The sequence below is a fragment of the Bemisia tabaci genome, chromosome 1, assembly GCF_918797505.1.
Source record: "Bemisia tabaci chromosome 1, PGI_BMITA_v3".
In the NCBI taxonomy this organism is placed as follows: Eukaryota; Metazoa; Arthropoda; class Insecta; order Hemiptera; family Aleyrodidae; genus Bemisia; species Bemisia tabaci.
Genome location: NC_092793.1, coordinates 60447495 through 60469953, shown reverse-complemented (window position 1 = coordinate 60469953; position 22459 = coordinate 60447495). Strand labels below are relative to the sequence as shown.

The 22459-nt window shown below is 36.0% G+C and overlaps 1 protein-coding gene across 2 annotated transcripts in view; it reads right to left on the bottom strand.

Moving 5' to 3' along the window:
* Positions 1-22459, bottom strand: part of LOC109031973 (uncharacterized) — a 29993-nt gene that overhangs the window by 3683 nt on the left and 3851 nt on the right. The window contains exons 1-13 of one of the 2 annotated variants that reach the window (XM_019043843.2): positions 18288-18509; positions 16866-16993; positions 15780-15965; positions 14126-14339; positions 12300-12514; positions 11592-11777; positions 10799-10943; positions 9690-10082; positions 4987-5144; positions 3571-3756; positions 2941-3154; positions 1798-2012; positions 401-586 (exon numbers count right to left, since the gene is read on the bottom strand). In XM_019043843.2, the coding sequence (XP_018899388.2) occupies positions 401-586; positions 1798-2012; positions 2941-3154; positions 3571-3756; positions 4987-5144; positions 9690-10082; positions 10799-10943; positions 11592-11777; positions 12300-12514; positions 14126-14339; positions 15780-15965; positions 16866-16955 (2388 nt within the window). In that variant the 5' untranslated portion in view covers positions 16956-16993; positions 18288-18509. Of the gene's footprint in view, positions 1-400; positions 587-1797; positions 2013-2940; positions 3155-3570; positions 3757-4986; positions 5145-9689; positions 10083-10798; positions 10944-11591; positions 11778-12299; positions 12515-14125; positions 14340-15779; positions 15966-16865; positions 16994-18287; positions 18510-22459 lie in introns of those variants that run through there. The other variant, XM_019043842.2, reaches the window with a different exon arrangement.

The window sequence follows — 22459 nt, the reverse complement described above, 5'->3', positions numbered from 1 at the left end:
AAAATAGATGTTATCAAAAGTTTGATGAGCTCACAAAAGAGTAGAAATTAGATTTAGAGGTACCCATTTTTTTCCAGAAAGATTCACATGTTTGAGGTGAGCTATAAGTTATACTGTGGAAAATTATGTTTCTTGAAAAGTCAAAAGATATTCAGCAGCTAAGAGTTAACATATAATTTAGAGCACTTGAACTCTGTGCAAAATTAAAAAAGCATATCTGACTGAGAGTTGAAAATACGAGTATTTCGGCAAGTTTCATCTCTGCAGTATTTTCTTTGGAAACTTGGTTTTTGCAAGAGTGTTTTAAAGTCAAGTTTCAAGTGCTATGAAGAATCAAAATGTGTTGGAATGAATCTTTGAAGTTGCTGTGCACAAAATAAAAGCAGATAAAAATACTCACCGCTTGCAAAATAGGCACAAGATGAGAAGTGTGCTCACAGCTGAAACGAGGCATGAAAACGAAGACCTTTTTCATGTGCATGGTTGATAAAATTGACTCTAGTTGTTCACCGGGTAGCTCTTTAACTAGTTTATTGAAAGAAACTGTGTCATGCGGTAGCATGATTATCATAGAGTATCGCTCATCCTGTAAACAAAAAATAAAAATGCAAAAAGATGAAATGGAAAAAAGAAAAGTTCAATAAATTCATGTGGAAAGAAGGTTAGCAATAAATGCATTAAAAAACTTAGTAAAGGATATCTTTAAAAATTAACTCATCCAATCTTGCTCATTTTAGGGGCTAAAGGCCTGGGAGCATACCACTCCCTCTACAGTCCCAAACATTATGACTGAATTCTATATTAGAAAAATCTGCTAGCTTGAATCTGTGATGAAGAAAACGATGAATCCTCAATAACAGTTTTCTTAAATAGTTGTTGTACATGAAAAAATACTCTCATTCTGCCTGATTTTTTTACATGTTCTTTTCCGAATGGGTATTTCTGATAATAATGTACATATGCGATAATACAATAAAACAAAGACATACACAGGTAGCCCAAAACAGAAACAGAAGAACGAAAACAAGGAAACGCCGGACACAAGGCTAAAATACATAAAATTATGAAACGTCCTGTATAATTTGATGTATTTTAGCCTTGTTTCCGCAGTTTCCTTGTTTACATCCTACAATAATAGGAATGTCAAAATCAAAAGTTAGCGCAGCCTACACGCAAGTAAAATCGAGAGAAGGTAAGTGACTAACAGGTTAAATAACATAATAAAATACGAAACAAGAAGTTTGTTTGCTCATTTGCGCCTTTTTTAGTCATTAAAAGTACAAAATTTAAGCATTTAACCTGAAGCTCCAGCAGAGTCAAGGAAAAAGGCTGGACTAGTCCAGCATTTTTGCCTCTAACTGTTCACCTCAGATATGGTTCAAATTAGATAAGTGGGTAATGCAGGTAAAAATAAGAAGCTGTGTTTATTTTAGCTCTTAATATGAAGCTGTTTTAAGTTAAGAATTTTTGAAGTTGTTAATTTTTTGCGTTGGCGTTGCTTGTACAGAGCTCACTGAATTGAAACCTTGTAAAATTAATGTGCAGTGAGCTCTGCACAAGCAGAAGCAAAAAATGGCTGGTAGCCAGCGCAAAAAATTTACAACTATAAAAATACAGATATCAAAAACGACTGGGTATTAAAGACTAATGAAGAGTTAGAGCTGTTATTTTGGCCTGCACTACTTCCATACCGATTTGAACCAGATATGGGAGGGAAAGGGCAATCAGAAGCCTCCCCTTCTACACTCTTCACCTTTTGGTGGTGACTTCCTGAATGAAAATGAAACAAAATCTTACATTGTATGGTAACTCTATGACTTGAGTGTTCAGAGAGGGTATTTGTGTGTAATTAAAAAAGGAACTGGTTTCCATCATCGGCGTTTGTATGCATTTTCCTTCGAACGTGTTGAAGCATCTATACGAAGTTGTTTTAGAGGAAAATCCTAGATCCCACTTGCCTTTGAAGTAAAGGGTATTGACTAGAAGCATCTTTGAATCAGCATCAATATCGTCTAAACACAGAATACATACAAAAATGTCAAAGAAAATGTGAAACTATGGTAAAAATGATAAGTAAATAGAGTAAGTAAATTAGATTGACACTTATTGTTAGCTAGTGTGGACAGTTCTTTTTTCAGTCATACTGCTTGTGACTAACGTTTCAATGAAGAAGTAACTCTCTTTTCTTTAGGAGGCAGAAATATGCTGAAAAATTTGAGGACGACTCTCATACAAAAATTCATGGCTAACTGATTTGATTAGACACTGCTCCTGAAAAAGTTTTCATTTCCATGACTGGTCTTGGTGTTATTATAGCCTTGAATGATCTCAATTCTAGACACTTTTCTAACTTCCAGATGGTAAATATTAGGGAATGTTGAGTAAGGATGCTCTTTCCACTTTGAAAGCATTACTTAAAAACTTTTTAAAAGCCTTAAAATATCACTCAGAGACCGAAGAAAAACCTCCATGATTCGATTAATTCCATGGAAAGGATGAATAAATGCAGAAAAGGAACAATGCTTGAGTCTTTCTTGACACTACAATGCATTACTCTGAGGTGCAAGATTTTCCATCAATTGACGTGCTGAGTGCTAAAAGACTAATCCTTAGTTGCAGTGTTTTAGAATCTTGGCTAATATTTCATTCATTGTGAAGAAAGGAATGCATGCATTTCATTGAAATGCTAACTGAATATCCTTCATGATTCTGCATTGTTCTGTGAAAAACATTCTAGAAAAATCACCCATCAGATTCTTCTCAATGACATATGTGACAGAAATTTCAAAAAATCGCAACAGCGAAATGCCCTTCTCCCACCTTGTGCCTCAATTGTTCCGCTGTTTCTCTAATGGAAAATACATTGTTTACACTGAAAATAAATCACTGAAATGAAAAGAGGAAGGAAAGTTCCATAGTATTAATTAATAAAAAATTAACCTGAAGAAATTAATTTATCAACTAGTCCTCGAGTGTTGGCATTCACCCAATTATTAACAATTGTAGAGACATATTTTGGGTCTTTGAAATTCACTGAGACAACATTCGACCCATAATTACTCGATGCAACTGACTGGTAGCGATGGGAGATCTTTGAACCCTCAGATACAAAAATACCGTTTGCTGATTGAACTGTCACATTTTTTGTGTCCCTCTGAAAAAAAGAAAAAAAACAAACAAATGAGGCAGTTAAATTGAAACAATTATTGATCATTGCGCACAGCACTACTAACTGTATAGTGTTAAGCAAATCAGCCATGTCTACATTCAGGTTTTTTAAAAAGAGCAGTGTTTTGACTTCCTTCTAAAATTGTAGAATTTAATGGGAAGTTCAATTTTTCGAAGCTGCCTAAAAGTTATTAGGAGTCAAATTAAAAGCATCAAGGTGTATGGTCATGCTTCGCGATTAATAGTTTCAAAAAATCTGTGGGTTGTGTCAATTTTCTTTGGTGCTACAGTGGCCCAGCCCCCTAATTTTTAGGTGACACAGCCCGATTCTTAAGCGCATTTGGCGTAGTATGGTAGGAATTTCAAAGGCACACACAGAGTCATACAAGGGGCTATGCTTACCTTTAAGCCTCCATGGAAATTCCCGAGCTGCTCTTGCCATCGAGCAACATCCCTAGGCAATCTCATTACATCTTGTAACTCAGCAGCAGTTTCTCCTTTAGCCCCTTCTAAGAGCAGGGCAAGTGTCATTTTTAAACTGGCAGGAGAGACCAAAATATTCTCTTTGCTTTTAGCAAGAAAAATCGCCTGAAACAAAATTATTAGTAAAATATTAAAAATAGTTTACTTCAAAGTTACCTACTCAGTGAGCTGCTGCAATCTTTATTATGCCTGTAAAATGTTTGAGAGCATTTAGGAATAAACATGGATTCAATTACAAACTATGTTTGGTACAGTATTAAATTAATGAAAAGACCACATGCTATAAAAACAATTATCAGGAGAACTAAGTGCAATGATATTGTAAGAAGTTTGTAAAACACAATTTTTCAGTCAGTTAATGAATAGAAAAAAAATTACTGAAAATCGCTTCCCCCGGGACTTGGGGTTTACTGGAGTTTTGATGAATAATAGGATGAAGTTTGGACTCAAATAAATTGATTTATTAACGCTAGTAATTTTCAATCTATTCATGGATGAACAACTTTATTGAAGGAGGAATATGAATTTCTTTTTAATTATTTCCATAAAGATGAGACTGGCAGGTACTACAATATTTTCAAGTAGACCATTGCAGTGCATTCTACAATAATGGATCATGTTTCATTAGGTAAGTGTACATAATGCCTTAAGAATGTAGCAATTTGGAAACTTCCGTAGGTAAATATTTATATAATAAATGAGAATTTATGATTATAAGTGTGATCAAAGTGTGGGCATAAGTCTGAAAAAAAAAAAAAAAAACTAAAAAACTGAACACATTACTCTTGAAAAGCCTCTAAGAGTTACAAATGAGGGGCTTGGAGGACAAGGCGCATAAGTGCAGTTTTTGAAAAAAATTGTTACATTAATGATTTCAAGTAAAATTAGACTGATGTATATTCTGTGAAAGATTTGCTCCCAAATTTCAATTTTTAAGTATCAAAAAGTCAGTTTGAACTTTCTTTCCGCCATAAAGATCCATGTAATTTCGAAGCTTCAAAGATGTACTTCTCGAAAGAGCAAAAACTAATGTGCACTTATGCGCCTCGTCCTTAAAGTCCCTCAATTGGAAACCAATTCTATCTTAATGCATGGTTTCTGTTCTATTCTATTCTAATTTAAATTCATGCTGTTCCTTCTTACTTCCCTCAATAAGGGTAGAAACCTGTTTCCTCATTGCTTTAATCGTTTTACCGCTTCAAAACATCAAACATACGATATACCTTTGCATGAAATTTTTTTTATCGGGCTAAAAAGGCTAGAAACAACTGTAAAAACAAATAGGGCACCTGTTAACAGGCATACTCAATTGTATCTAAGACTATACGTAGGTACCTGTAAGAGGTTGGTGTCAAAAGATGAATCTCTCAGAAACTCCATGGGGGCCACAGAAGAAGCAGTGGGTTTTCCCCCTGCTACTGCAGCATAAGATGATCCAGGTGCAGCAATAGAAGCTCCTTGTGATTGAGGCGCTGGAATTAGCACATTGCTGGCTAAACAAAAGTGGAATAAGCATCAGTTTCCTTACAGGTTGGCTTTGAACACACCATTGCACTGAGAATTTGAGAATCTAATTTCATTTTTGTACTACCATGTTTGAAAAACAAGTTGCTCTTTAAACCGTCTTCTAAAGAGTTCTGCAATAAATAAAGTACCAAGGTCTTGAGGCTCATTACAGGCTGCTCACTTCATTTCTTGAAATCAACTTTTGGAAAGTTAAAGCAAAAGAACTGACTGACTGCCTGTGTTTACGAATTTTTTTAAAACTGAAGAGTAACTCTTTCATGTAGCTACTGGTTGCATTAATTTTGGCACCTTGTGATTCACGAAGTGGACCAAAATGAGCCTTTTTAAAACCAACTTATTGAAATTAAGCCAAGATTTAATAGTTGTCGTAAAGACGACAACCTCTGGCTTCAGTTCTGAAAGGCCTTAGGTACATTTACAAGCTATGAGGTATTGGCCATTTGGATTAGGAACTTGCTGTTTACATTAATATTGAAGCTAGATAATATGATAACATTAAAACATTATGGTGAATGTCTAATTTGTTTTAATACATCCACGCAGTAATAATCAATCACTATTCTGAATAACTAGAGTCATCCAAACAGCACAAAATTTAAAAAAAAAAAAAAGCTTGCACACGAGAAAGTATAACTGCACATGATCATGGCGATTTAAAATTAGAGCTTTTCTCTCATTTCTTTTTCCTATTCATGGAGTTTTATTCTTTACTTCTAGCACCTAAAAAAGCTTTCAAGCAAAAACCCTGACCTTCATGCATAAATAAAACAGCTTGGGACTTTAGCATTGAGTTTGATGAGATTTTTCATTAATGTTTTTTTTTTAATAATCATTTAATTACATCTGGCAATAAAACTTAAGTTTTAATTTGAGAAAAAAAAAGTTAGAAAGACCCAATGAGGGAAAAGTTCGCTATCAGGATTAGAAATGTAGATTGAGATATTACACTTGATGCATGAGTAAAAGTTGGAAATATGTTTACCATTAGGGCGGATTTAACCAGAACTACAATAGACGTTGCCCAATCTTCTTTCATACTTTACTGATTTGACAAAAAATTGAACAATATTCTGACTTGACTTTTTGAGTTACGTTCCTCATAATCAAGGGTATATTCTTACAGTTTCAAGGCATGTATGTACTCACTTACTTGGTAATCTCGTAGTAGAAAAAAAGGGTACAAGAAAAACAATTTGGCAACTTGAAATACAGTTAGCTTGATTTTGATTAAATCCGCCCATTAGATAAGACACTGAGCAGATGATTAACTTTTTTTGGCGTTAATATTTTTCTTCAAGTAAATGCACATTCTCATGAAACCAGTCAATCCGTAAATTCACAAAGCAAGTGAACAGTAAAATTACAGGATAAGTTAACTATAAATCATATTTCTCGGGCTGATGGACTTGTTTATGCAGGCAATTTTGATTACAAAAATTGTAGGCCTTAGGAACTTAAAACTCCATTAATTTGCGTTGAATAAGCTGAGGGATCGTGGGGCAAAAGCAAAACAAATATCTTTCAGGCTCATAGAAACTTTATTTTTTAAATAGAGTACAGTCCTGAAAATTGACAATTATTCTCGTGCATTTGTGAATTTACGGCTACAGATTTCAACAAGACCGGTAACCACATAATTGTGTGTCCGGGAGTAGTTTTTACTTGGTTTATACTGTTAGTTAATGTATCGTTTTTCAAATCAAACAGTCAGAGGCGGATCCAGCAATTTGGCAACACCGGAGTTCCTCCATTTAAACCTATGCTAAATAATCGATTCTTGTCGGAGCACCTGGCCCCTCAAAGGATCGAGACATTTCGATAGGTTTAAATGGAGAAAAGACAGTGTTGCCAATTTGCTGGATCCGCCAGTGCAAACAGTATATTATCCTTTCATTATTTAGATTTTAGCACAGTTCTACTTGACTTGTAGATACACAAGCATTAATCTTTGGCAAAATTAGAAAAAATGAGCAACATTTGACAGTGCAAAAAAAGGCCAATCTTTAAAATCGGGTGAAAAAGGTTAAACCAGGTGAACATACTATCATTGGCCGAAAAATTGAACAAGATGATATTCTCTTCTACGGAATAATAGTAGAGCAAGAGGCGGAGGGGGAGAAAACTTGGCTGGGTTGGTAGAATCTTTTTCCGAAAACAATAATCGAACTTAGAATCAAGAAAGAATATTTTTGTCACTTCATTTCCCTCAATAGAGCTTCTGGACTTGGGAAGAAATATTTTGCTACACAAAAATCATTTTCTCTCGTAATGGAGATGGTGAATTGAACATAAAAAAGTATCTTGGCAAGCATAGAAGAATGTCCATTAAATTAACGAGAAATCCAGAGTAATCTCAAGGAAAATGAATAGAAAAAAACGAAAAAAATTGTTCTCCGAAGGGCCCCAAGATATGTGTGAGAAAAATGCAAGAAAGGGAAGAGAAGGAATGCTGATTTTGGAGAAAAAAGAGTTCAGTGGTATTAATTATCACAGGAAAATTAAAGCAAAGCCAAATTTTAATCTTATATCCAGTATAATGCCTACTACTTTTTATATGTAGCTGCACATGCTGTAATGAATTTTCGTGAAAATTAAATTCCTAGAAAAATTCCTTAAAACCTAGAAAACACTGAGCAACTTTTTCTTATGAATCTAAAAATTGCAATGAATTTAAAAGAAATGGGAAAGGGACAACAATCTGGAATGCCTGCCGAATCGCTCAGCAAATGAAGAGAGGGAATAAGGAAATTGACAATGAGGCTAGATGTTTTACCAGTCAGCAGGAGGTATAGAAGCACATTCATCTCTGGTTGGATGGGTGATGACAGGATCTGCCTCAGAGAGACACTAAAATGACTGCAGCCAGATTCACTTGATTGCTGGTTGCTCAGTTCCCCCACTCTCTATCCACTGGGAAAACCAGATTGGCACTCACAAATTGCCAGCACTTTTGTCTCCTTCCTCTTCAACTTACATATTTTTTAACTCTTCTTGGTGAACTCTACATTACTCTTTGCCAGCACTTTGGTTTCCTGTTACATTTTGAGGGAATTCCACTCCTGGTCAAAACCTTCCCAGAAAACTTCTGCTTTCACACTTAAATACAGCAAGGATATTACTTTTTGGATTGTTTTTTTTTCCATTTGCTTTTTTTAAAAACTAATTAATTATTATTCCTTTATGTTTACTCTTTAATATGTTTCTGGAGTGAATGAAACCTTATAAAGAGAAAGAGGGAAAAAAACAAATTGAATTTCTTTAAAATTATTCACTGTCTTGTACGTTTTCCCCCTCAAAGATGAGTCAAAAAATTTCACCAAAATATTTGCTACTGTGCACCTGAAGTTTTTATTTTTCTATTTGAAGTCAAAGACTGAGCTCAAAACATTAACTGATCAATTCTCATATCGACACAAGTCTAACATTCAACAAATGTGACCTACCACATACTGACACAAGACCTCCGACAAAAACACATTTGAACTGTGACCATACGACAATCACCTATATTCAAGATACATGATCTTCAAGAGGAGAATTTCTTTAAAGAAGTTTGCATAAAACCATTGGTCCTCACGCCAAGTCATGACAATAATCAAAGCAGTTTGAAAAACTCAAAAGTCACTGATGCAAAAATACTTTATGATTTATAACGATTGCTGCTTTCCTTAATTACCACTTCAATTGTTTTAAGCACCGTAATGATAGAGGTATGAGGACCCATTCCTAGAATTTCATTGATTTCATCATCTAGAAACCATCAGTGCCAATATATTCTTTAAGCACATATAAAAAGCCTTTATGTTTGATTCAAATCATAGGCATCAACGAGTCTTTGATATTTTATCAAAGTGGTAGTAGAAGTCTTCAAGTGTCTGAAATGAGGATGTTTTTGATGAGCTATCATACATTCTACGAGCTCCCCTTCAAGTACTAAGCGAAACCCAAATGAGGATCCATTACACTGGAACTCTGCATTCCTAGTCCAGAGGACTCTTGCTATCATAGTAAATGACTCTCCTCTCTTCTAAGATTAATGTATGCCAGGTCTAGTGAGGTGTTAGAAAACTTAGAGGAATACTCAATAAAGAACCAAAAAAATAAAATCCTCATCATTCTTCCATAAACTGAATATTTTTGAAACTCATCGAAGATCATCACAACAACTGCCACAAATTCAGAGACTAAAAACTCATCTTGAAATACACACCAAACCAGACAGTCAACAAAATCATGAATGCACGTCTGAAATAATAAAAGCAGTCAAAATTTCTATTTTAAACTAAAGCAGGAGTAGTGCGTAATGCTCTGAAACGAGAAGCTTTGCCATTTACATTGACACCAACAAAACAAAAGCACAGTTTAAGCAATTGCAGTCAGTTGATATGTAATGATATGGATGCTGGAATACCAGATTATCCTCACATCAAGAGACAAATCCAGATAGCACAGCAAACAGTGACCAAAAAGAAGAGAAACGATAAACTAATCGCTCCAGTTAGTTTCTTTACCGTCTTCAGTAGTTGTGCTGGCATTCGACTGCCCACTTGCAGGTCTATTGGCATGCGCATTTGCAGGTCCATTTGCATGCGCACTTGCAGGTCCGTTTACAGGTCCATTTGCAGGTCCACTTCCGTTGCCTCCAGCACTAGAGCTTGCAGCCACAGGTGCAGCACTCATTTTGACGGTGGTGGATGCATTATCATTGGGGGCTTCAGTCGAGGCAGGAGCAGGTAATGGGGAAGTTGTTATTGCTTCAACTTCAGAGAACTTGTTGGTTGGATTAGCCAATTTTCCAGAAAATACAGGAATTTTGCCCTTATCATGTTCAATTGAGAAAACGAATGGATGGTCTGCAATGAATTCATGGTAAGAATCGCCAAATTTGTTTGCTAGGTGAGCCTCTGAAAATATCAGATAAAAGCGCATTACTAAAATTAAAGTTTCCATTCCAGAGAAAAGCTTAGAAACTTTTTTTGTTGAATTATTGTATCAAATGTATTTGAATTCTTCAACATTGTGTTTATCTGATTTAAGGTCTGAGTTAAAGTATTATTTTTTCTTCCTTTTTTAAATTTTTTTGATTATCAAACTTGATGATGAATACTAGATACTTTCTTGACTAATAATCTAGATATTAAAACCTTTATATAATTTTGGCTACCTCCATGTGTAAAAGTGCTCATTTGAGTTTTCATATTTTTCCTTAATTCAATTCCCTGGCTATCTCTAACTCCAAAATTTTAAAATTTCGTCGTTTTTCCTAACTTAATTGAAATACACCCTGATCTTTTGATAAAACTTATGCTCATTTTCTTTCTCCTCCAAAAACGCTGACTTTAGCTAAACTCTAGATGAACTTTCCACTTCTAGAGATTAAATAATGTGAAAAGGTATTTTGCAGTTGTGCGCACTCTCTTTGATGGCACTGCCTGAAGTTGCCAAGCTTATATGCTGCATGCAAAATTCCCTGACTTTTCTCACTGATTTCCTGACTTATCCCAGGTGCTGTGAATTTCCTGACTTTCCATGTTTCTCAGATCCTAGAAACTCTACGTTCCTGTATCAATAAAAAATCCCTTTGTAAAAAGAGAGCAAATGCATCTAGATGAGAACTTACCTGTTATAACGTAAGCAGTGCTGCCTGTCTCTTCGATTTCTATTCCAGTTCGCTGAAGAATGTTGGTAACAGCGAGTTGGTGATGCGGATCTGCTGCAATTTTTGATAAGTCAGCTTTCTCACTGAACATGTCTTTGATTCCAAGCTGCAGTTAGAAAATAAAACAAACACACTGAATAAGTATGATATAAAGCAGAAAATCAAATTAATTTTGACTTAGAGAAATAACGCCGTCAATAGTGGTGCTTCATGAGCAGAGATAATAATTAAAACTGATAATGAAAACGCATTTTAATACATTATGGTGGGTAATAAATTAGAATGTGTATAGTTTTGTTCCAAATAGGGACACCTGACACTGGCTTTGATCACAACCAGTTGGTCAATACACAGACAACCTCTTCAAATTAACGGACCTATTTTGAAAGGTCATCAACCCCCATAGAAAATGTAGACAGTGAAAAAACAAGATGCAAGTTTTGAGTTTTTTTTAAAAATGCTTGCATGCACGATTGTTTTTTCTGTTGCAGATATGTGTAACAGAGGCAGTTAAACATTTTCAATAACTGTCAACATCAATCATTCTCCAGGAAAATAAAAATGCAATAAATTTTTTAGAAAATTTAAGTCACAAAATTTGTCAAGTTTTCCCTGATTACACTCTACACTTGCTCATTGTTAGGACTTGATAGTAGCAAAGAACAAGAGTGTTAATCAGTTTCTGTCCTTCAATTTCCTACCGACAGTATGTATTTAAAACAATAGGAAAAAAGTTGACAAAAGTGTGCATTACTTGTTGAAGGAAAGGCTTCAGAAATGTGTGTGAGTCAAAGGAAAACTTTGGTAAAGAGACAAACACTTTGGTTTCCGTCAAACGAGCAAAATGATTTCTCAGCAGTCCAAGATGAAGTTTCTTCATTAATTCGTTAAGTCCAGATTTTTGGTTTGGCAGCAAAATGTACATTGAGAATTCCTCACCCTGTTAAAATGGTAAAAAAGAGTTATTAGGTAACAGGACACACGGTTATTTGGGATGGTTATTTGCAAAGGAAACCAAAAATTCTCAATGGAAGTGCAGCCTTGGTGCTAATCCTTATCTTTAAATATAATATTCTTAGAGGTCTCACGAATATAATGAGCTTTTTGCATATAAAGTTAGGATAAACCATGATCAAAAGCTAGATCTGTTGCAGACTACAGCTGGAGTAAAATTAGAAGTTATTTCGTATGGAAATACACTCAGAAATATTGATGACTTCAATGGCAAAGTCCAATATTTACACAAGAAATTTGCATGTTTCTTCCTTCCCCTTCAAAAAGTCTATTATGGCAAAACCAATCTTCATCTCGTTGTCTGTTATCTATGTTGTCTGTTCTGTTAGTCGTATATCTTGAACCAATTAGTTCTCAGCCTTCACCTGGATACATGAACTGCTTTCGTTAAAACTCGCAAACAAAAAAAATAATTTCTGAGACTTGGGCAAGGAAATTTATTTCTTACTAGGTATGGTAGTTTGAGGATTTGAGCATCAATATCAGTTGCATTGAGATGATAAAATTCATCAAACATGTTCATGAAAGGTGTTTTGATACCAGAAGTGGAATTGATGTGGAAAACTCTTGGCTCTGTACGTCTAGGATCAAAAGGTTTCTGCCACAAACCTTTGAAGAATAGAATATTTGCCATCATCAGAACTTCATCTTCCGAGATGTCATCTGAAAAACAATAGGATTAACAATTACATTTTTTTTGCCTGATATTACATCAGTTTTTCATTCAAAATTGGTTGAAATGATTGAGCACATCAAAGCTGTAGGCTGCAGCCATTATCACGATACCAGTATTCATCTCCTACTTTAACGCGAATTGTGAATAAGAAGGGTGAAATGTTGAAAATATGTCTCATTTTATATTTTAAACAATAAATAGGAGAAACTTGAGCAATCATTTGTAAACACAAGATAAGGCAAGTGCAAAAATGGTCAGTAAGATCTCTATATCATTTCTATTCACAAAAACTTGCAAAAACTAAATATTATTGAATATCTCAAGATACAAGGATTCAGAGGATGCGTTCTTCCTAAACTGAGCTTTGGGGGGCATGCATTCTTTTACCGAAAAGGTCCTCAATTGATGAAGGGGTCCAAACTTTAATTTTCAGACCTCTTCATTCCCTTTTCCTCTTTCTCTTTCACCCTCCCTTTTTCTCCTTTTCTGCTGTTTTCCTCTGGTCAGATGGGCCCGCCAGAGCAGTGGCGTGGCGTGACTATATCCGGTAGGCGTTCGGTAGGAGTGTTAACTTTAGGACGGGGGAGGGGGGGGGCTCAGAGAGGTTCACTCTCCTTCCTTAAAGGGGGGTTCGGGGGGCCTCCCCCGGAAACTTTTTAAAAAATGAAGCCGCAAGAACACGATTTTAACCCTTTATGGTGAAAATTGTGCCGGTAAATTGTCATTGAAATTTTGTTCTTTTAACTGATCGTTTTCCTGTAATTTATTTTGTTAAATGATAACGTATTTTCGCGACACGCACCTGCAGAGAGAGGTGGGAGAGGGAGACTGGGAAACTGGGAGATGCGGCCCGCAAGCGCAGGGGGGGAAGCGGAGAGCGAATCGCGGCATTGAGGAAATTCGGCGGTTCGCAAACCCCTGCGGACCACTGCTATAGGAAACAGCTGGACTGATGAGCGGCTGTCCTCTCTCGTTCTTTTCCCCTCCCTTTTCTCTTTGCTGTGTTCCCTCCGCGAGCGCGGTCCGCACTCGTCTCCAAACCCAATGCTCACGCTCCGCTCTGCGCCGCGCGCCGGTGCCTCTCCTCTCTCGTGTACCCTTTGCCCCTTCATCATTGCACCCAGGTTCTCTCTCCTCGCAGGTCAGCAGGTCGCAGATCATCCAGGTTCGGTAGCCGGTGCGGACCACGCGTCACAGGATTTTCTCTCTCCGCCGCGCCACATGCCGATGTCGGAAGCCAAGCGCCCGATACTTATTTGCGATCTACTATTCACAATTCTGTATTGCTTCCCACATTCTTAGCCATAATTTATTAATTGTCTCAAAATATTTTAGTGTGTTCGGCGAACACTGCGAACCTATGGACGCCACGCCACTACGCCAGAGGTCCTAGTAGTTCCAAACAGCTAAATTTGGGCCTGATGCTAATCTTCAAATTTGCACTAATTTTCGAAATTGTGACCCCTTAATACCTTGGGTATTGGGACAATCACCTAAATATTTAAGTTTTTTTTTTCCTTTCTTTCCATTAGTATTTATATTAAAAGCAACCCTAGGTTTACATATAAGGTTTAGATATAATTAATTGAGGACAATACCTTTGGACAAGAATTTTTCAATGTAACCATGAGTCACTAATTTTGCCCAAGAGTTCACTTCCGCGACCACATTGTCTGGCTGTTTAAAAGGCACTTTGATGATACTTGAGTTGTAAATTTGCTTCAGTTTGCCTGAGAACTCACTGTGCGGTTTGATCGACTTATCGATGAAAGTGCTGGTACCAAAGTGAAGGGTGTAGTCTGGACTTTCTTCCTGGAAAAAAATAAAGCATATTTCAGTCTTCAGCGATAAGAAATGTTTTAGTACATATTCTAAAATGTAGAACAGCATACAATTTTTTTCCTTTTCTTTTGTTAAATCATTTAACACCTCGATCTTCAACAGGTTGATACAATTTACTGTTAAGAGTTTCTATCCGACAAGAAAATAATGTTTACAATTTCATTTTTTCAGTGTTGGCGAAAAATTTCTTTAAAAGAATTTCAATAAAGTAACAAATAAGTCATTTTTTCTACCTCCAGAAAATACAGAGTTGTCATATACATTTTTTGGGCAATTTTTTAAAATTTATGGATTCACTTCATTTCCAGCTATGTTGATTACAATGCTTTCTGCGTAAGCAGGTGTGTAGAATGCTTATGGGAGCAAAGATTAGTTGCAATCTTAGCCTCAAAGTTTCATCATGCTAGGAAAATCTACTCACTACATAAAAAGATAAAAAGCACACTGACATTGAGCCTTGGGAAAATCAGTGCGCTTTCATATTTTTTCTCATTTTCTTCAAAAAAAGTTTTCATTGACAAATTCCTCAAACTTAGCTTCAAGTGTTTGAGCAATTTCTGGCTCTTGTGAGAACTGAAAATTGGAGAATTTCTAAAAAGAGGACGTGGAAAAGTAATTGACACAACCCATGTTTCATCCTTCTACTTAGCTTTGGATGTGTAGCTGACTAAAAAAAAAAAATCAATCCTATCTAAAGAATTCTTCATAATAAGTCATTACAAATAGCAATATCCAGGGGTCCGGAAAGTTATTTGCTTTTACATAAATCTAAAAGCTTTCACCTAATATGCCCTTTTTATGGGAAAGCTTGGTGCTGGGCAAAGTTCTGAATTAACATTTTCTCCGCAAGAAAAGACAGCGCTTAACAATTTTCTTCACAAAAACTGGTGAAGAAAAAAGTTATACATTTTTTCCCCTAAGACTAAATGGGCTGAGTGTGTGCCCTTCACAAAGTGCAGCATTAATAAAAAAAAAAAAAAAAAAAAAAAAACCCTTTCCCATGCTTTCTTATCCTCAACTGCTTTCACAAGAAAGCACGCCCTTGCACACCAACATTTTCTGGAGCCCTGGCAATCGTTCACATTACAAAATCTTGACTTCACACCAATTGTGAAATAAAAGCGGTAAACATTGGAACATTACTTTCTGTGTCTTTATACTCTGTAATCATCTTCCTATCCTTTGGATCTACTGAATGAGACATCTTGAATAAATGGAGTCTATCTTACATTAGATTCTTTCAAATTTGTCTCCAGCAATGATGCTTATGCAAAAAAAAGTCTTTTACTTTAAACTTATAAGCTTACACGTATATTATTTGTAATTTGTATGTGTATGCATAAGCACATAAAAAAAGAACAAAAATGATGATGATAGGAAGACAAAATATAAAAAGGAGAGTGGACATACATGGAGTTCACCGAGAATATGGCTGAATCTTTTCCGCAGCTCTCCTTTCTCTTGGGGTGATACTTGCAAAACTCCCTCAATTTCTTTGGCTGTTGCTCCGCCTGCCCCTTCATACAAAATTGCCAATAGTAATTTGAGACTAATGGGAGATATGAGCACGTTCTCTCTTGTGGCATTGTATACAAGCTAAACAAATTAAAAAAAGTTACATTATAATATTAAAACATTTGCACAAAAATTTCTGAAAATCAGCTGATGGAGTGGCTACACTACTTAAATTCGTATTTTTTCATCTATAAGTAAAAACTTGAATGATAAAAATGAAGTTTTTCTGCTGAGTCTGAATTTTTGCTCTTAAAACAAGTTGTAAATGCAAGTAGAAAACAGTGATAGTCTGTCTTGTTATTGATCTACTATATTTTTTAACTATAGCATTAAAGCTGCTGGTAAATCAGAGAGCTTTTAAAACCTAATGTCTCAAGCGTTTGACGAATTAATGTGCCCATGTACAGAAATGCATAGGTACAAAGGCAACCTTTCGATATGAAAAAACAGGAAGGTGTACAATACTGTTTAGGAGCTGTGTAACTGATGCTTAAGAAGATAAAGCCAATTTACTAGCAGTGGGTATAAGGTTCTTTAAAAGAGCTAATGGAGCTCCAAGAGCTCTTCCAGAGCTACTCTGAATCTACAGCATATTGAGCTGTACCTTATTGAGCTCCTTGACTTAAACACTTTTCATGAGGTGAAATTAAAGTGATGGGTGCTGAAAGGGTACTTCTTGATTATAGTGTTCCAGAATCTCCACTGGCATTTCATCCACTATAATCAATGCAGATGTAAGTAATTTGTCAAGAAATGTACTGAATATTCTTTACGATTTTACAATGCTCTAACGGTAAAATTTGACAAAAAATTACTCAATGGCTTCCTCTCAAAAATATGAATAAACGGTAAATAAATCAAATTTAATTAAGATTCAGAGACACCAAATCTGAGAAGTGCCCTTTTTGCATGGGGAGCTTTAATTACAAGTGAACAAATTCAAAGTATAAATGTAAGGTATTAAGGGAGATTGCCACTCACCTTGCAAAGTTCCCAGTCAAATTCATCAAAACGAGTTAGTTTATCATTGACAGATTCAGACACATTTTTGCTAATGAGAGGTTTCACCATGGATGCAGCAATGCAGTATTTCAGAAAAAGTAATGCAGCTAAAATAAAAAATAGAAAACCATGAACATGTTATGATTGATGTTCTGAAGAAAAAAAAAATTTAACAGTAGTAGAAACAAACCTAGCTATCCATCTGATAAACTGAAATACCATGAGGATTTCCTTTAAGGAATCAAACAGTTGACAGGAGAGGGAAAAAGAGCACATCCTTGATAAATAAAACCATATTTTGCGTCAATTGAGGAGATCAAGGATAGACTTAGTACGTTTCTGACCATGAAATATTACAGTATGACACACAGAGTTATAGGTAAATTGTATTAGAACTTCAAGAAAAAAGTACAATCTCAGGTCAAAGAAGCATGATTATGACACAAAGGAAATACACACATAGACTGTGAAATTCTTGGTTGCGACGTTGCAGACTTCTCATCATACTTTATTTCTTAAATGGATAACTACGCAATATTAATTCTTCAAAATTTTTGTGATTCTTCTTTCCTGAGCAAAGGAAATTCTGTAAAAACTTCAAGGTATGCTGCCATTTTATCCCTCCTTAAAAAATAAGATGGGAGCAGAGGTTTTGAAATACGGCAATCGAGATATATGTGGTTTGGGAGAAACGCTGTCAGCATAAAGTGCACAGCAAATAGGGAGAAAAATTTTAATATCCTACTCTGCAGTCATTTTGCTAACGCAGTGGCCACCTGGTACACATAAAACCTGACCTGCATGTAGGTCTTGCCTAAAGGTTGATGGCAGAGCTAGATTTCAAAACTTGAGGGTGAATTCTTTTACCCTGAATTAACTTACTCACTGAAACAGGGGAAAGATTGAACAGCAAGATCAAAAGCTGAAGATTATCAAACACTCACTTGATAAAGAGAGTGAATACTTAAAATGGCCAAGAGTTAAAAATATGCTTGAGAGCAAGGCCTTTGCTTGTGCGTAGGGAAAGATATTGTTTTCATCTGTTTTAGGCCTTATATAGCGGACAAAACAGAACGCTCTTTTTAAAAAACTTTTGACTCGACACTCTCTTCCGACTTCGTTGCCAAATGTAGAATTTTGGAGGCGAAGACTTCAAAATTGAGTTTTGCTGCGAAGAGCTTTCTCCATCCCTAGATTTGACCTCCACTGAATGGGAGTTCATTCCACTTGATTTGGCATCATGCAGACCTTGGAAGTTTGAAGATTGAAAATATCTATAGCATCATAAGTATGGTCAATTAAGTAGGTCTCTGACACAGTATGATTGCCAACGCGGACAGTCTTGTCTTCCTCAAGATTTGTACAGGAACCTTGTCAAGATAGTAACAATTAGAGAGATACCTTTGACTGGAATGAGTGACGTTGGTGTTTGAAGGAGAATCCATTTTTAATTGATAGTTTCGGGTAATATCTCACTTATATGTTAATTGAAGACAACTATATGGCACCTTTAAAGCAAAGTAACTAAGTTATGGAGAAGTTAGAATGTAAATAATTAATAAATATGATGAATTAACTTTCTCATTTACACGGTTAGCATAAATTACAGCAACGGCAGAGAAGAAGGTAATTTAGACATCAAAATGCAGGCACTCGGTAAAACATGCAAAAAGAAAGTAAAGAAACTCGAAATTTTTGCAGTTGTGCTGACAGGTTTGAGGTTATGATTGTCAGATGTAAACATTGCTGTTTTGGCGCGAAAGAGGATTTCCAGCTGCTATTTCCGGTGCGAAAACAAATTTCCTCTAACCAATCAGGATCGGCAGACAGGTAGCGCGAAATTTAAATTGACGCTCTTTTAGGGCGCGGAGTTTAAATTGTCGCTCTTTTTTCGCTCAAGTTGCAGATGCTCAGGTCTACGTATTTGCTGTCCACGTCGGTCTAAATTAATGTTCTCGCGGATACTTCCTGGGACTATTAAGTATTATCGTCCACATCGATAACCTTCGGTAAGTAACTATTCTTAATAAATATGGATTACTGGTATCATAAAATAGACCTCCGCAACAGTAATATTGAATGTGTTTAGAGACAATACACACCTGAAGCAATCTGCAAAAGGCAGTCTGTTGTGTAAAGATTTGTTTTATTTCTTAATGAATGAGAATAGGTCTAGCAGTTATGCCTGATTGACGGACAAAAGGTAAAAAATGAAATATGAACTTATGGATACTTTTTTGCTCATTGGAAGTTTTATGTTGGTGCTCCGTGAGCTTAAATTGGAGGAAATGAAATTCATGAATCGGCACTTCAAAATAAATATACTGATCGAAGGAATCAGCGGAAAAGTCTTGTCACCTGCAAATGATTGTACTTTTTTGGTGAATCACACGAACGAAATTTCAGGGAGAAAGTACTGTGATGAATCAATCTCAGATACAAAAGGCGTTAATTTACAACAAGTTCAAATTGAGGAATGAGGTCTGAAATCTCGTTCATCCGTGAGATTCTTATTGAGTCTGAAAATCAAATTTCACTCATGTTATTTTGACGATTTATATATTGAATTTTTTTTTCCAAATTAAGGGTTATCTAATTTTTGTTGGAGATCGAAAATGATCATTCGCGCGATACAAATATTCTTTCTGCAGGGTTGTCCGTGTTGCATATATAAACACGAAGGTTTTCTGGCTACCTTTGTTCGATAAGCAATTCATGTACGGCGTGACGACGCATATTTGATCCACCGGTAAAAAGTTATGCGATTGTATATGAAATCAACTCCGAATGGCTGTATACACCATCTTCATTCTTGCTGTAAAGTCCCTTCACCTTGAAGACAGGAAACCTCGTGTCTCATTAGCAAATTTAAAATAAACTTTTTATTGAAAATCTAAATTGCCTTATAAGGCTAATAAATAGACATTAGAATCGTTTTTGTAGGAGACTTCAAATAGCCACAACCGTTGAGGGCTCATGCAAAGATGAATTTTCTTTTTTAGTACAGGAGGTCGACGTTTCATTCGTCGTTTGACGAATCGTCATTCTCAAACACAAACTTATCAGGGTGTACACACCGTTTTGAGCACACGCGATGGCATCCTGCATCCTTCTCTAAATTTGCTGCCCTCCTTTCTTTTGGTAAAGACATTGGGTCGAGCTTCGCGGTCAATAAAAGACTGCGTCGAATATTTAAGCGAACGAGAGTTATTTCCTGTTTGTGAGGTGACATCTGGGAGTCCCTGCTCTCTAGCTTCTTACCAACAAATGTAAAGGAGGAGTATCGATAGGGGCCGTATTTGGGCCAACCTTAAATTTCCTCAATACTACAATTTTTTGCTCTTTAAAGGTCTATATTTTAAGGAATGCATACTGATTTGGTCATTTTCGGTCTTTTTCCGGGTCTGAACCAGGTGGATATGAGGATCGATATTGGCGGAAAATGTGAGCTTTGCGAGTTTCCGGTCGAGTACCGAAAAATCCGCATTTTTCGTCAAAATTGGCCATCAGAGCCATCTGTTGGCCGGTATCAGGCCCGGCAAGAGACTGAAAATGACCAAACTATGATGCATTCCGTGAAATATTGCCTTTTAATGAGCAAAAAATCGTTGATTTGAGAAAAATCAGCAAAGATGGGCCCCAAAACAGCTTTAACGATACCCCTACCTTAGTTTTCTTTCTTTGTACGTGAAAATTATTTGAATACTTCGTTAAAATTTAGAGGGACCGCTAAAATTGGGCAAGTTTAGAAAAAGTTACCGCCAGTTAAAAATGGGCAAGATTGACGAACATACATGTTTTCCCGAAGGCTTCACAAAACTAAAGTATAACATGAATCTGACGTTGCAGAAGAAACCTCTGCGCATGAGGAATAATTCGGCTTGCATGAACAACCTCATATCCGTTCTGTGTAGAAATCCCCTATGTCTACTTAAATCACGCCGCAACATGATTTAAATGCACTTTTGAAACGCAATAAATATTTTTAATACTTTCACCGTTAATTTGCGTGTTTTTCTGCACGACATGGCACTTCTTTATCAAGCTCGCACCTACCACGTTGCGATTGAATGAATGCAAAGTCAAGGTTACCTCTTTTTTCAAGATCGAGCAACATTGACTGGACCTCTGTCAATGTCCGTTAGTACAATCTTGGAGACAGCTATGAAATAACTGTAAACGGTTCTTCTTCCCTTCTCCTCCAAAGTCTTTTTTTATTCTTTTTTCCACCTCCCCTCACTTTTTTTGTTAAAGAAGCGGAAACAAAAGCCCTATACTTCCTAGTGAGCTAGCACCGTTTTTTTGCACATTAAAATCATTGTATCCCCCTGTTGCGAGATAGACCATAAAATGTTTTGTATTTAACAATTATTGAAATGAATTGGATAAAATGTTTCTGTACATTCGTGGTTCCCTTCTCATGAAGATGTCTTTGAAAAAAGTCGGGAGGCTTTTGTTGGGTCTGTTCTTTCTTTTCTTGCTGACATGGAGTTTACTGGGAATCTTCCGTGTCGATGCTTTGAGTCTCGTCGTTGAAAGTGACAACTTTTATTCAAGCCATAAACATTCTCATGATGCCTTTCATTCTGTGACATATCATTATGGCTACGAGAGGATATTTTCAAGAAAAAAAAAAAAAACTCTCTAGAGTTTTACACTATCGATTAATTGCACTTTGAACGAGGAGTAAATTTTGGCTTTATGGCGTGAGGAATGTAGAATTTTTTCTTGTGTGTTCCGATCGGAAATCCTTGTCATAAAACTTATGAACTAAAATCTGAAAATAAGCAAACCCTGTAAGCTTCTCAAGAAGGGGGGAGGGAACCAGGAATGGTGATCACGATCTATGAAAAAGTAATATTTTCTCCTTACCTCGTTAAAATTGTATTGCTGTAAAACTGTTGAGCCGAAATTGAGGAGAAAATACAAAATGATAAATAAGTATCAATTATTTCTAAAAAAGATGTGCTTTTTTTATGAGACTTGCAATAGACCTCAAAGATGAGGGGAAAACTATAGAAACTGATGATTAAAGGAATCAGATTTTTAACAACCGTTGGTTATTTATCAATTTCTCTTCACAAGTTGGCAACAGAAATCTTATCGATACTATGACCGTGTAAGTAATCAATATTGACGGCTCGTGATGCGTGATAAAAGTGCTCAAGGGTAAAGTTTGATTAATTTGATTCAGTGTTTCGTTTACCGCGAAATCGTGAGCTTTTCATCAACTTTTTACAACCCGAAATTAGCGATAATTTCTCGAAACAAATCCCAGAAAGTCTGCAATGATACTTCCACCCTTTATTGATCAAGAATTTTCTTAACTTATCTTAATCGGCACTCTGCTTTTGATATTACTTGCATTGATTGATCAGTATAAGTAATGGAAATGCCAAAGTCGATGGTATTGGATAATTTTTTATTCCTTTGCCGAAGGGCAATGGTGCCTCCTTGCGTAGACAACCCGAAACAAAAATTAAGTGCAAAATATTGTATCGCCTTTGCACAGGAAATAATTATAAATTAGGACCTGCTGTCCGCGGCCATAAAGTTGGTTACTGTATAATTCA